This window comes from Parasteatoda tepidariorum, chromosome 8, assembly GCF_043381705.1.
Source record: "Parasteatoda tepidariorum isolate YZ-2023 chromosome 8, CAS_Ptep_4.0, whole genome shotgun sequence".
In the NCBI taxonomy this organism is placed as follows: Eukaryota; Metazoa; Arthropoda; class Arachnida; order Araneae; family Theridiidae; genus Parasteatoda; species Parasteatoda tepidariorum.
In genome coordinates this window covers 85,832,962-85,847,076 of record NC_092211.1, presented here as the reverse complement: position 1 = coordinate 85,847,076, position 14,115 = coordinate 85,832,962, and the positions used below count along the sequence as shown (strand labels likewise).

Genomic DNA, 14,115 nt, shown 5'->3' with positions numbered 1-14,115 from the left:
AACGCAAATACGACTTTGTTCCAACAGAGAGTCCATCATGAAGGCTAGTTTGCCTCACTGCTTGATTAAGGAGTTTCCTTGTCTTCTGGTCTGGGTTCAAAATTACAAGGTTATGGACTTAAACATAGATAGACTTTGGATAATAACTTGTTGGACGATAGCTTACCGGATAATAACTGACACACGACATCAGAAGATAAATCAAACAATACCCATGCACAGAAATGGTTGTTTGTAAATTACTGACAGATTGAATGTTATTTTTATTCCAGATCCAGAGATGCATTTGCCACCTGTTTTGCATGATAATGCTGAGATTGCACCCCAGCTGTTAATGCTAAAACGGGCCATGCGTCGCAGAGGACTCAACCAGCATTTAAGGGGGAACCTGTGTGTTGATAACATTTCTACTGGGTGTCTCAGATTGAGAGGAGCTGGACACGAGAAAAATCAGAACGGAAAGCAGAACAAACTTCGTCTAATTAGGCATGGTATAAAAAATTTTCTTATATATCTAGGTTTTCATTTACTCGCTTTTGTATCTGTTTAGGAGCAATTTTGGTGTAGAAATTAAAATAATTTCCTAATTAGAGCACTGAACTCTCTACGATAGCTCAGTGCTTTGATGACCTTGTAAGTTTCAATCATTGCCTTATCGACAGAGAGAATATATATTGCCAATCACTACTTTCCCGCTAGCTGTTTGCCTACTATCTATTTCAACTGGGGCTCTGTGTTACAATTATTTTTTCAACAGTGGAAACAAAGCGTAGAAATTTTTTTGTCAATCGAAATTTTGACCACTTTTGAAAAGACAAACATAGAAAGAAAAAAAAAATAATAAACTAGTATGAAAATTAGAAAAAATATTTTTAAAGTCAACTAAAAAGGAGAATTTTTTTTTCGGTTCTGAAATAATTAAAACATGTTAAAGTAACAAAAAGGTAAAAGTTTTTTATTTTTTCGATCCTAAAATGATAAAAAAAAACAAACAAAATAAATCAAAAAAGAAAGAAAAAAACTTTTTTTTTCCCAGTTCTAAAAGGAACACAATAAAACAACAAAAGGAGAAAATTATACTTTCAATACTTTCTTTTTTTAGTTCGAAAATGACAAAAACAAAAAGAACAAAAAAAGGAGAAAATTATTTTTTTCGGGTCTAAAATGAAAAAACAAGCAAACAAACATAACAGAGCTATAAAAAGAGAAAATTATTATTTTTTTTGCCGTTCTGAAATAAAAAAAAACTTGATAGAGTAACGTCAGTTTCGTAATTAACTTTTGCCACCTCTATCAACTTCTCCCAAGCCTAAAAAACAAATTTATTCTTACTTTTTTCTTGCAAAGTCTGACAAATTTTTTTAGTCTACTGAAAAATTTTAAGTTACAAGTTACAAGTTAAAATTACAAGTTTTTAAAATTTTAATTCTATTTTATTAAGAAATTCAATTGAACTGATTCAATTGAATAATTTAAGACCAGAGGCTGGAATCTGTGTCAAAATGTTTCAAGACAGTTAAAGCGGACCAATTCGTGCGCTCTAATTAAGTTTAAGAAATTAAATCAAATTATTAGAATCAAGAGTATATATATCTCCTTATTAGAATAAAGAAATCAGTCTTTTATCTAAATCTTATTAGATTTTAAGAGAATAGTACCATTTTATTAGAATCAAGTGATTAGCGTTATGTTCTTAGATTCAAGTAATTCAAGGAATTAGTTGATATTGATCCGTTAAATCTAATAACATGCTACTAACTCGAAATAACTGATTTTAATAAATTAATTCGATTACTTATTTAACAAAAAAGATTTAATTCTTTGCAACTATTTTAAATTATTAAATCTATCAATTGTATCAAATCACCAGCAAGAAATCAATGCTAAGATAATGATTTGAATCACAAATTATTGCTTCAAATCATTCTTTATACAAAATATTTTTTTCAATCACTAATTACTCTAATCAATTTTTAAATCTAGTGCTCAAATAATTTTTGAATCACTTTTCATTGGTTCTCTATAAAATTGTCTAAAAATACCAAGATCTATATGTGACACATAAGAAAAAAAAAACGCCTTTTTTTTAAAGCAAAAGATTTTTTCTTTATTTTGAACCAATACAAATAAAATTATTTTAATGCTTGCATACTCTACCTTTGGAACACTATTTCAAAATATCGATATAAATTAAATAAAAATAAAAGCATGTTTTTATTTAATGTTATGTAAATATTTTCTATTAAAGGGAAACATTATATAGTTTTATGTTGTCATTATTTAAAGCAAATAAAAAAAAATTCGAGATGAAATCTCTTAAAATTGCAATAACTTACGAACAAATTAAAATTAAAAAAAAGCATCGTGATAAATTTATAAATGAAAACAGTCTTTTCAGTAAGTTTAACTCTGTAATTGAATTCCTGTCCACAACAGAGAGGTCCTCGTGGTATTTTTTGTATTACAAATTACAACAGTTATGATTAATTCACTTCTTCTAGACATAAGAGAAATACATATTAAAATATAAAAATAAACATTTCTTTAAAAATGAACTTTATTTCGTAGCATTACAATTCCAGATGTAGGGCGACATTTTTATAATTATATCGATACGCATATAGTTCTTTTCCCTTATATATTCCAAACTACATATAAGAGCAAACAAACTTGTGTAATAGCAAATTTTACAAATTATTATTCAATTATTTAGCGGCAATGTGTTATATATATATATATTGCTGGGAATGACTGAAATTGGTGGGTGCTCACTTCCACCGGTGAGTGTTGGCAATCACATAGTCGCTATGGTAAATATCCGAAATATATACTAGGTCCAGTTAAGTGCTACTACTCGGTATACATTTGCCCGGTATGCCCTACATCAATGTTTTTTTAAGGTCAAGTGCTACTACCCAGTATGCATTTAACCGGTACTGATGTTTCTCCTAATCTATCCTCAGAATATATTAAAATATGGAAAAATATAATAATATAAACGAATAAATTAATATCAAATAGGATATAACAAATATTTCGGATATTCACCAATGCGACTATGCGATTGTTGACATTCACCGGTGAAAGTCGACATTCTCTTGATTTCGATCATTCACGGTAACATGCTTGTGTCTTGAATCCGACTCGACACATGCAATACAAATTTATGTATTTTATGAGTAAATACTTAATAAAAATACTTAATTCTAAGTAGCATATGAAAAATAAACAATAAAAATGCACACAAAAACTATAGAAACCGTGTTGCATAAATCTAAGCTTACGTATCGCATTTCTTTTTTTATTTAAGGTCGTAAAGAGCCTTTTTTCATAAATATTTTTAAAAATTCATTTTAATCTAGCGTTCTCAAAATCTTTTCATCTCCCAGGAATTAAGTTTGATCGCTCAAGGAAAAATTACAGGATTTTATGTCATAACTGTCAAAAGCGAAGAAGCAATTACTACAGTCAATATAGAATGACGCCAAAGAAAGAAGTTTTGTATTTCACTCAGAATGACGTCCAAAATCCACCCGAAGGTACAAGAAATGCTTCTAATTTTTATTCTTTTCTACGTGTTATGCATTTTTATTTCAAGTAGAACCCAGTCAGTTAAACAAGAGATATCGTATTTTTAAAGGATAATTCTACCATCTCTTTAGTTTATTTTCCTGTTATGATCATTGTTTAAAAAATTGGCGTAGTGTAAAAAGTTGAATTAATTGTATGACCAGTGGCAAAGGGGGCAAATTTTTCTGTACTTTTCCAGAATATTTTTTTCCCATTTAATATTGAAAAAATATTATTAAAAAATATGGGTGTCCAAATAGAAACGGTAAATTTAAACTTTTTTTTAATAAATAAAAATCTGTGAACAGATCACAAATAATGTTCCAAAAATAGATATACTATATATGCCAAAATGAGTGGCCATCAATGTTCATAGGGTCGGGTTCTAAAAATAACTGACGGTAAATAAAAAAAGTATCTTCCTGTCGCCACTCAATCACCATTTTTTTTGGGTGTCAAAAATGCCTTCTATGTGCATTTTTATACTATCTTTTAATAAATATGAAATATAATTATGAATATTTTATAATAATCTGAAAATTTCTGGCTCGTTTCTCAAACGGTTTTTATTGTTAGAAATGTACCCAGCAATATGTAGGATATTTCAAAAATGGTTTTAAAAGAAATGTCTTCCCTAATTAATACCAAATTTTTTTTTGTATTCTTTGAAATTTAGTTTTTTAAAAAAAGTGGCTACCGTTGAAAATGCTACACCTGGCCAGCAACAGAATTTCCTAACAAGATATTCTTAATTTTCCTAACACGATCGAACAACATTATTGCAAAGTTTCCTAGCTTAATTGATCAAGATAGGTAGGCATTATATTTGCATCGCACAAGAGCTGCACAATGGACTATTGGCCACGTTCTGGGAAACATCCCTGAGGATAATTCGAAGACATGCCATCACAAGTTTGATCCTCTACTGAGGGGATGGCTCCCCTGCTTTGGTAGCCCCATGACCTGTGCGAAGTCGAGCCCTTTACGGTAGAACAATTTAACGATGACCAATATTGCGCACCCTAGATCCCTACGCAGGCTGATCAAAGTGCTCATCTACCCGCAAGCCAGTGATGCTCGACTTGGTGTTCTACTGGGAACAGTGTCTTTACGATCAATCCATTGCGGTACACCTAATTGATACACCTTTGTAATTTCTTCTGCATCTTTGTGTTTCCCTCTTTTATTCTGTTTTTCTACACTGAAGAATGCACTACAACCCATACCGAAACTATTATATGTCTTCTTATGTAGCGTTTCCTGTGGTCTGTTTGCGATTTTATTTCGTTATTCACGCGCAGTTCAAAGTTATCCCTGTTATTCTTTTGATTCACTACAAAGCTGATTCACTGAGTTACATGTTCACTGATCTACTTCTTCTACTTTCCCATTCTTTCCCTTATCGACTTGTTGTCAAGAATTATTCATTATTGATTTTCGTCGTAATATAAACTTTCACAAATCATGAAATGACAATAGCTTAAATGCATACCTCAAGTGCTAAGTGCCGAGGATTAAGTACGAAGTTTTAGGGCTTAAGTTCCGATACCAGTATCTAAGTTAATAAATCAAAAATAAAATACACTTTATTTCTAATTTCTTTGTCTGATTAAAATAATTTTGATGTTTTGAAAATTTAATTAAAGAAAGAAATGAAAAGATTGAGCCGTATGGTGCCTTTGGGTTTTTCAAATTGGATACAAATGTCGCCAACAGATGGTAACAGGCAAAAAAATAAGTGTTAAACTATGCTTTGATAGCAACCATTAGCAATAATGCTCTTCTGAAGCAATCAGATGGCAAAATTAGCAGACACCCGAGCAAATATTTTGATTAAAATATAAACAGAAAATATTGCTTAATAGTTATTTTAGTATGATGAGCCATCTCTTCAGAAACTTAGCAACGGTTTTTGAAACGTGTGCGAATATAATTTGCAAACATAACCAAATAACCTGATATTAAGCTTTAATAGTTTCAAAATTATTCTTAATATTACACAACACGTTGCACGAAATAAAGGAAAACATATGAAAAATTCTTTTTAGTTATATTTTGGTTAATTTAAAAAAACAATTTTAGGTTATGTTTGTTGTGTGACTTTTCCACACCATGATAAACTATTAATCCGTAATGGAGTTCGTCCCACGCAGTTTGTAGTTTACGGTGTCAATTATTTCTGATAGTGTTCAAAGTTGTACTGTAGTTTCTTTTATTAGCGTTCTTTAATTTCGCGGATCACGCGGAGCCATTCATTTTTGCGAATAATCTAATTGGAACACATTTAACAGAATGTTTCTTTTTTATAAAACTCTAACCAGTTTTTTTTATTGATTTTCAATTCGTTGGAGATTTTTGGGACACTTCGTATGAAAATCTTATTAACATCATAAAAAAAATTTCAATCTAATAAGTTTCAATTTAATAGAAAAAAATATTTGAATAACTTTCATTTTATTTTGATCCTTAATTTTAAAATCAGATTTATGGATAAAATTATTGTTAATTGCATTTAGAGAAAAGAAGTTTGACATCGTTTGCAAGATCAAAAGAAATGAAGGAAAGATCGTCTGAAGGGAAGATATTCTATGGGAAGAAACTGAATCCAGATTACGAAGAACTCATCTTTAATTATACTGTAACTGAAGAAAATGAAATGAAATCAAGTATATAATTTTCTACTTTCTTTCAAGTATATACTAAGTACTTTATATTTAGTCATTCTTAAGAGATATTCTTTTAGCTTATTTAGTATTTATTTAGCTGAACATTTAAAAAATATATGGACGTGTGTGTTTAATAATAAGTGAAAAAGGTGAACCATTTTATTTTCTTGATGTATTCTCATGGCATGTCGAGTAAATGTTCTTGTGACTCATTAGTAAATGGAAGAATATATAGAATGATTATAAAGTGGCATTGTCAATATCTGACCCATGGATATCATACATTTGGGAGAACGAAATAAACTTTTGTGTAAGGGTATTATAAAACACCCGCTGAAGAATGCAGTTTTAAAAAAACTGTCCAGATTTTACGGTTACAGAGACAGAATTCTAAAACTTTCAAACGATATTTTTAGCACGAATAATGGCGACGCTAAAGAGAGATGAACATCATACAATTTATTCAATTTAATTCTATCTTCCTTTTTGTTGTTGTCAGTTTGTGAAAAACTGTCCAGCGTGATCAAACTCTATCGTATTAGAGTTTGATCACGCTATCACGATAATAATTTATAAACTAATATTTCCTTCATCCTTGTCTAACAAGTTCATTTTTCAAGCTAAAAGTATCATTTGAACTTCTTTTTAAGTTTTGTAAAGGGAGAACATATCATATTACCATAAAAAAAGTAGGTTTTGCAATTTGAAATTTTCAAACTGCAGTCGTAACCGTAACTGCACTGTAATCGTAACCGCATGACCTAAATGGTCTTTTTTAACCATACATGGCAACGTTACTTTTAAAAAGTAACGAGATAATAGAAAAGTATTTTTAAAAAAAGTAACGAGTAAAAAGTAAAAAGTTCTTATTTTAAATAGTAACGAGTAAAAAGTACAAGTAAAAGTACAGGTACTAAACAAAAAAAGTAACGATTTAAAAATACATTTCTAGGAAATCGAAAATTCAAAGTAACCTAAAATTTGATTGAATAATATTCTTATGCTCTTTAATATTTTTGCAAAATTGTAGTTATTTAATTATTTTTAATTTTGAAAGTTATGGACATTTATTTATTTTTAAATTCGGATGAATATTATAATATAATTTTATAATATAATCGTATAATATAATTTTACTATCCAACTTTTTATGGATTTGCACGAAAAAGAAATTTTTTCTATTTATTTTAATTTTTAGTTTATTTTTTATTATTTAAATTACCATTGATTTAAAATTGTTTTGCTTTATAGAAACGCGTTTTAAAAGCACAAACATGAAAAAAGCAAACATGGGGCTTCAGAAAGCTTTGTGATCTTTGAGCTAGTAAAAAATAATTGAATGTGCAGTATAAGTTGAAACAGAACAGTCTACAATTTTATTTGTAACAATGGCTAATGCTGAAGTCATGCAAGAAAATCATTTTCCGAACATTTCTGCCTAACGGAATAATTAAAATTTGTAAACGAATTTTAGTATAAGCGACTAAATTAATACCTTCGAGTTTTCAAGAGTTAAAATAGTAATTATAATAGTTTTCAGTAGCACAAATAGTTCTGAAGTTCTTAGAGATTTGAATGGGCATTGTTTGACAAGGTCGGCATAAGCATAATTTTAGTAAAAAATTTACTAGGTAAAAATGTGTTTAGTAAAAAATTTATTAAGACAAAAATTGTATTATTAGTGAGTTCAAACAGAAAATTGAAAAACGTAATAACAAAATCCAAAATTTTTTATTTAAAATGTATTAAACAAATGCATAAAACTCGAAAATGAATGAAAATAACTTGCTAATTAATATTTTTATTCATTTTGCAAAATAATTGCATTTGACAGCATTTTTTTTATTTTTTTTTTTTAGAAAGCTTACCGAGTTTTAGAAAAAAGTAACGATTTCATTCGACATTTCCGTTACAAATACTTGTACTTTTTCCCTAAAAAAGTAACGAAAGTACAAGTAAAAGTACTAAATTTAAAAAGTAACGAAGTACAAGTAAAAGTACGTACTTTTTACTTGTACCGGCGGTACAAGTAACGAAAGTAAAAGTACTGCCATATATGTTTTTAACACTAATCTTGATCACAGGTATTACAATAAGTTTATGCAAAATTTTATTCCGTTTTAAAGAAAGAAATGTTATATATAGATTACTAGATTATCATGACTTATGTCCTTGAGTTATGACTCGCAAATCTCTATAATTATCAATGAAAAAATTAATGATTCGCAAATCTCTATAATTATCAATGAAAAAATTAATGACTCGCAAATCTCTATAATTATCAATGAAAAAATTCATGACTCGCAAATCTCTATAATTATCAATGAAAAAATTTATGACTCGCAAATCTCTATAATTATCAATGAAAAAATTCTTTGACTGTCTCTCTTATAATTCAAGAACTGATTGGGTTGCGAACCAGCTAATTCCGACCTTATCCTAATGATCGTGCAAAATGTTACCTAGTCCGTTCAGAAGGTACGTTTAAGAAATTGAATATTTCTCATCGGTATAGCTGCAGTTTTATTCTGTAGTAAATAAAACTGCAGACAACTCAGTTCTTTTCCTTATTCATTTGAAAACATAAGCTATGCTTGATAGCTCACTGCTCCTTTTAATAAAAAATGAGTTACACTCAGAGTTTATTGCACATCATTTAAAAATTATTTGTTATGTCAGGTAAACTAAAATAAAATTATTTCCGGTGCATATACTAAAATAAAATGATCATGAGCATAGTTAATCATTTATTTGATGATTTGAACTTCCAAAAACGTGTCTTCTTAATCTAATAGTAAAAGGTTCCAGTGCCTATTTAGTGATTTTTAGTAAATTACTTACAAAGTTTCTACGTTGACAAAAGGAAATAAAAGCTATGTCTATCCTTTATTTCTTATCAGAGAGCTTCCAAATTGCGAAATCTATTGATCCCTAAAAATAAATTTAACTGATCTCATCATATCGGTGGCTCTTACTCATCGCCATTTTCTTGCCAAGTGCATTTGGAAGATTCTTCCACTCCAAAACACTCAAGGTGGTCAGTTAGTACCTGCATCTCTAAGATCTGCGAACATATATATACATATCAATTTAGCAAAATGAGCGAAATGAAAAGTAGTTAAGACTAAAGTAACAGATTTTTCTCGAGAAATCTCAATTTTTCAAAAATGTCCCTCAAATTTCAATTACTAAGCTCTTCGTTTAGCAAAAAAGGACAATTTTCATGCAGTTGTCCTTGTGAAAAATTCATTCACCCTGTTTGTAGCGGTAATCAAGATCTAAAATTGCAGTAGTTTGATAAAACGTTGAATTTTTTTTTTCAATTCTTAATATTCTAAATCATGTTCTATTTTAGCAACGGTTGCAGTTGGAGTTCTGGATACAATTAAGTTTTGGTTTCTTGGGAAGAACGCAACAAAAGATTTTAAAAAAGACGAAAGCAACGATGATCTTAAAAAAGAAGGACATCTGATATCTGAATCAAGCGGTGTACTTAGCACTCCAGGATCGAAACTGCATAGGTACAGAAAAAGCAGTTACAGACACAAGAATAAATTCTTTAAACTGTTAAACAATTGACCAAATTCTTCCATTAAAAGGTGAATTCGCGTGGTTATTTGGTAAAAAAATTCATTCCAATAAAGTGTTAATTACTGAAATAGTATTGTCTTGATTTGATTCAAGGATCTTCAGCCTTTTGCACCTGCGAGACTTGTCAATAAATTCGGGAATTCTTGCGAGCCATCCATCTGCTAGGTCACCGGTTTCGAACTCATGGGCCACGGACAGCTTAGTACCGAAACGTGAACTTTGGTTGAGAGTCTCAAAAGTTTTCTGTGGACTTTAGCAAATGAGAAAGACGCTTTGTCTCTTGAAAATACATTTATTTTTAAAATTCTTTTTTGTACAGTACATTTTGCTCTATTTTTTTCCCTTGTCAGTAATTGATAAAATAAGTATTAAATTGTTGCGGATAATCTTTTCCTTTACCATGCAGTTCATGGGAACTTGATTTTTCATAAAAAAAAAGGCAGCTTTCGGATCTTTCATGAAATGCACGACGTTGATATTCTCAACGTCTAAAATCCCTTGGAAATTATTGATTTCTTTTAGGGTCTCTCATTTTATGAGCTTTTTCATTTTTCTATAAAACTATTTTTTTTAAACCAACTAAATGTAACTGAATGACCACTATAAATGTCACTGGAAGACTAATAGTGGACCCTAATTTAAATGGAACTGGATTGATTGTTATTAACAAAAATTAAGGAAATAACAAAAAAATTGCTTAATCGAAAACATGCTTTTAGTAAATTAAATAATCCCATAATGAACGCTTAATTGAATAACAATAAAAATTACGAAAATAGTGTTTTTATACATTAAAAAAAACACTTTTAATAATTTTCTTATATTATAAAAAACATTAAAAATAATTTTTGAACCTTTGGATAAAAGTTGGAAAAAAGTTTCACGATTTTCTGTAAAAGCGATTTCTTTTATCCAAATTAAGACTTCTGTTTTTGATTTATTTTTTGAATCGCTGCCTTTAATAATGCAAGATATATGACGAAGTAGACAAAAAGGAAAATTCAACTGCAGAAGACCAAACTTTGTCTATTCTCGTAACTAAACTATAAGGATGATCTTCCTAAATTCAGGCTATCCTTCCGATATTTTGAGTATGAAAATTTTTTCATTCAAATATTGAAATGAGTCGGAAAGAAAATTCTTTTCCATTAGACAAAGTACATTTTTAGTATTATTTATCAACAAAGATAACTTAATACTAATCGTATTTAATCTGCTATAATATGGAAATACAGGAAAAATTATCCCAGTATATCCACTAGTAAAAGTTTTACAATTATATGAATTTTCGCTGGAGCCCACACTAATTAATTCTGTATTTAAGCCACTGACATTATACGTGACGCTTTACCTAAAAAACGCTTTTCCCCTTAGGCTAAGAATTTTAAGAAGCTTTGTTATTTTAATTAACTTATAATTAAAAATACGGAATTTTCCAGGTGATTAAATGAAATCCTGAGTCAGGAAACTGAAAATAACTCGGGATTTGAATTTATTTGTGTATCGTCACTATATGCCATTAGAATTAAAATTTTTAACTTCACATTCTGGAAATTTCTACCCAGAAAGCTTCTATAACTATTTAACATTATAATACTGAACTTAGGTATTATCTGATTTTATTTCAATTTTTTGTTTTTCCGAAAATCTATTTTTAAACTCTCTTTTAAACCAATTAAAAACTAGTTTTTGTCAAACGTTCTTAAAACTCTTTTCTGCCTTCTGTTTTTTATCAATTGTGAAAATCAAATCTTCTTAAAACAAGTTTGCAACTGTCCAAATATTTGAAAATTTTTCAATAATTCTTAGATATTTTCAAATTTAAGATTTAATTTGAAACAATGTAAAACCTAAAAGAAAAAAAGAAGCTTGAGAAACTACATTTGCAAAATTCGAAATATTATTCTATAATTACTTTACAGCCTTTCATTATTCATAGGTTTTTATATTTTTCTAGTAATTTGACGATTATAGCTGACATAAATTTCTCCCAGAAACTACTAATAACGTAAATAATTATATGTAGCTGTATATATAACATCAGTATCAAATTTGACGTTTCTTTTTTTTGATAACTAAAATCTTGTAATGTGGGACTTAATTATGTCCTTAAAAATAATTTAAATGTTATTTATTACAACACAAAATTTTTGTAGTAAGATAACACAAAAACATTAATAAAATTTAAATCGTATATTACAAGAATATCTACTATATCAAATAAATGAAAAATATGTAAGTCCAGCCACATCTTTTTGAAATATAAATCACTCCTCCCAGAGTAACGTCCCAACTCATAAATGCACAAATATAAGTAATAATCAACACTGCTAGCATTTTTCTTCTTATAATTTATTCTAGTAATGCAATTTATACTATATAAATTTTTTTTAAAACATTTTCGTGCATACGAAAAAAAAATATTTACACTTGACATAAACATTACAGCAATCTAATTTTTTATAGGAATGAAATTAATTGACAGTAGAATACTAAGTTTCACAAGTAAGATTTTAAAAATCTCAAATGGGTTAAATATCGGCAATTTTTCTTTTATCTCTTGGGTTTATCTTTATGGAATTTAAATCGATGATAATTCCTGAAATTTTTCTTCATTTGCATGAAATATAAGGGCGACGTTTAAAGATTTCTAATGATAGAGGGGGACATATCCCCACTGTTCCCCTTTCCCCCAACGACGAACATGAGTAGTAACCTTTTCGAGATTGTTTTCCTATTCTGTCGGGACTGTATAAAATTTTGAAGGTATTATAAAAATAAATAGTGATTAGTTTTTAATGAATGAATGCAAATTTAAAATATATATTTATTACAAAAATATAAATTTGTGACTCTGAATGACAGTCACATAAAAAATCCTTCCAAAAGCCTTATAGCCAAAAATTAGAAAAAAATCCGAAGTATTTCATATCTAGCTTATTTTTGAGTAAGGTATAAAATTCGCGAGTACCGCGACTTATTAGCATGCATTACAGAACTGTCTTTTTTGCCTAGAACCAATAACCAACCAAGAAGAATAACCAACTCATTCATAAAATAACTGAGAAAGAGTTTATTTTACTACCAGTTGTTTCTTCTCGATTCTTGGTAACTAATTTACAATCAAAAGGCCTTTAAAACTAGCTCACTTTTTTTTAGATTTTGCTCTTGGCTGCAGTTGTTCGGAATTAAAATGCAGGCAAGCTTTTATTTCTTTAAAAATTTGTTATCTGAACTAAAAAAAAGAAAAAAAAGAATTAAGCTTTCTTTTTATTTAAGGAAATGCCAACCAGAAGAGCGGGTCGTTAAAGACCGATGGATTAATAATCGTTCCCGGTTATGGCCAACACCTCCTAAAAGAGAGAAGGCCTCAACACGGATCAATTTAGTAGTCCGACGTAACAAACATAAACCGCGTAATGGAGAGAAAAATATCACTTTGTTCGGACTACCAATCTGCGTAGTGGCGGAAAATACAAAAGATGTCCTCACGGTTAGCAAGGATCAAATTTCTTGTTTATGATAAACCATGCTGAGGCCTTCTCCCTTTAAGGAGGTATTGGCATGACTCGTTAGAATTCTTATCATGACGATAGGTATTGTCACGACGATATTATTACAAGGGGCTCATATCACTAAATAATTAAATGTATTTAGAGAGTTTATTTAGATGAAACATATATCTAAAAACATTCAAATGATATATGTATTATTAATAGTATATTCAAATTAAATTTATATTTGATAGTTTATTCGAATTTATCTATTCAATAGTATATTTAAAATGAATATAGTTTTATGATATATTTAAATTAAATATATTTTTAAATTATACTATTAAAATTTTTTATAATGAATGTATTTAGGTACGTATTTAATAATATATTTAATTTAAATATATATAGACGAGTATATAGACCGGAAACTTGTATTTTTCCGTATGAAAATGATAGGGAAAAATAAGACGCATAACAAAAATTTNACTATTAAAAAATTTTAAAATGAATATATTTAGGTACGTATTTAATAATATATTTAATTTAAATATACAATATAGACGACTATATAGACCGGAAACTAGTATTTTTCCGTATGAAAATAATAGGGAAAAATAAGACGCATAACAAAAATTTGAATAAATTTGTAAAATAAATAGGTAGCAAATTAACAACTACTTCTTTTTATAAATTATTCAGCTTTAGGGACTGTCAACAAATATTTGACTTAGGATATAAAATGGCTAAGTTTGTGCAGTAAATGAAATTAATGAAAATATTTTATTGGAAAA

The 14,115-nt window shown here is 28.7% G+C and overlaps 1 protein-coding gene across 1 annotated transcript; it reads left to right on the top strand.

Moving 5' to 3' along the window:
* Positions 1-279: 279 nt before the first annotated feature.
* Positions 280-9,967, top strand: LOC139426337 (uncharacterized). Its single transcript, XM_071184683.1, has 4 exons — positions 280-491; positions 3,390-3,539; positions 6,087-6,236; positions 9,592-9,967. Exons 1-4 carry the CDS (start codon positions 281-283, stop codon positions 9,813-9,815), a joined length of 735 nt encoding a protein of 244 aa, XP_071040784.1. The 5' UTR covers position 280; the 3' UTR covers positions 9,816-9,967.
* Positions 9,968-14,115: the final 4,148 nt, after the last annotated feature.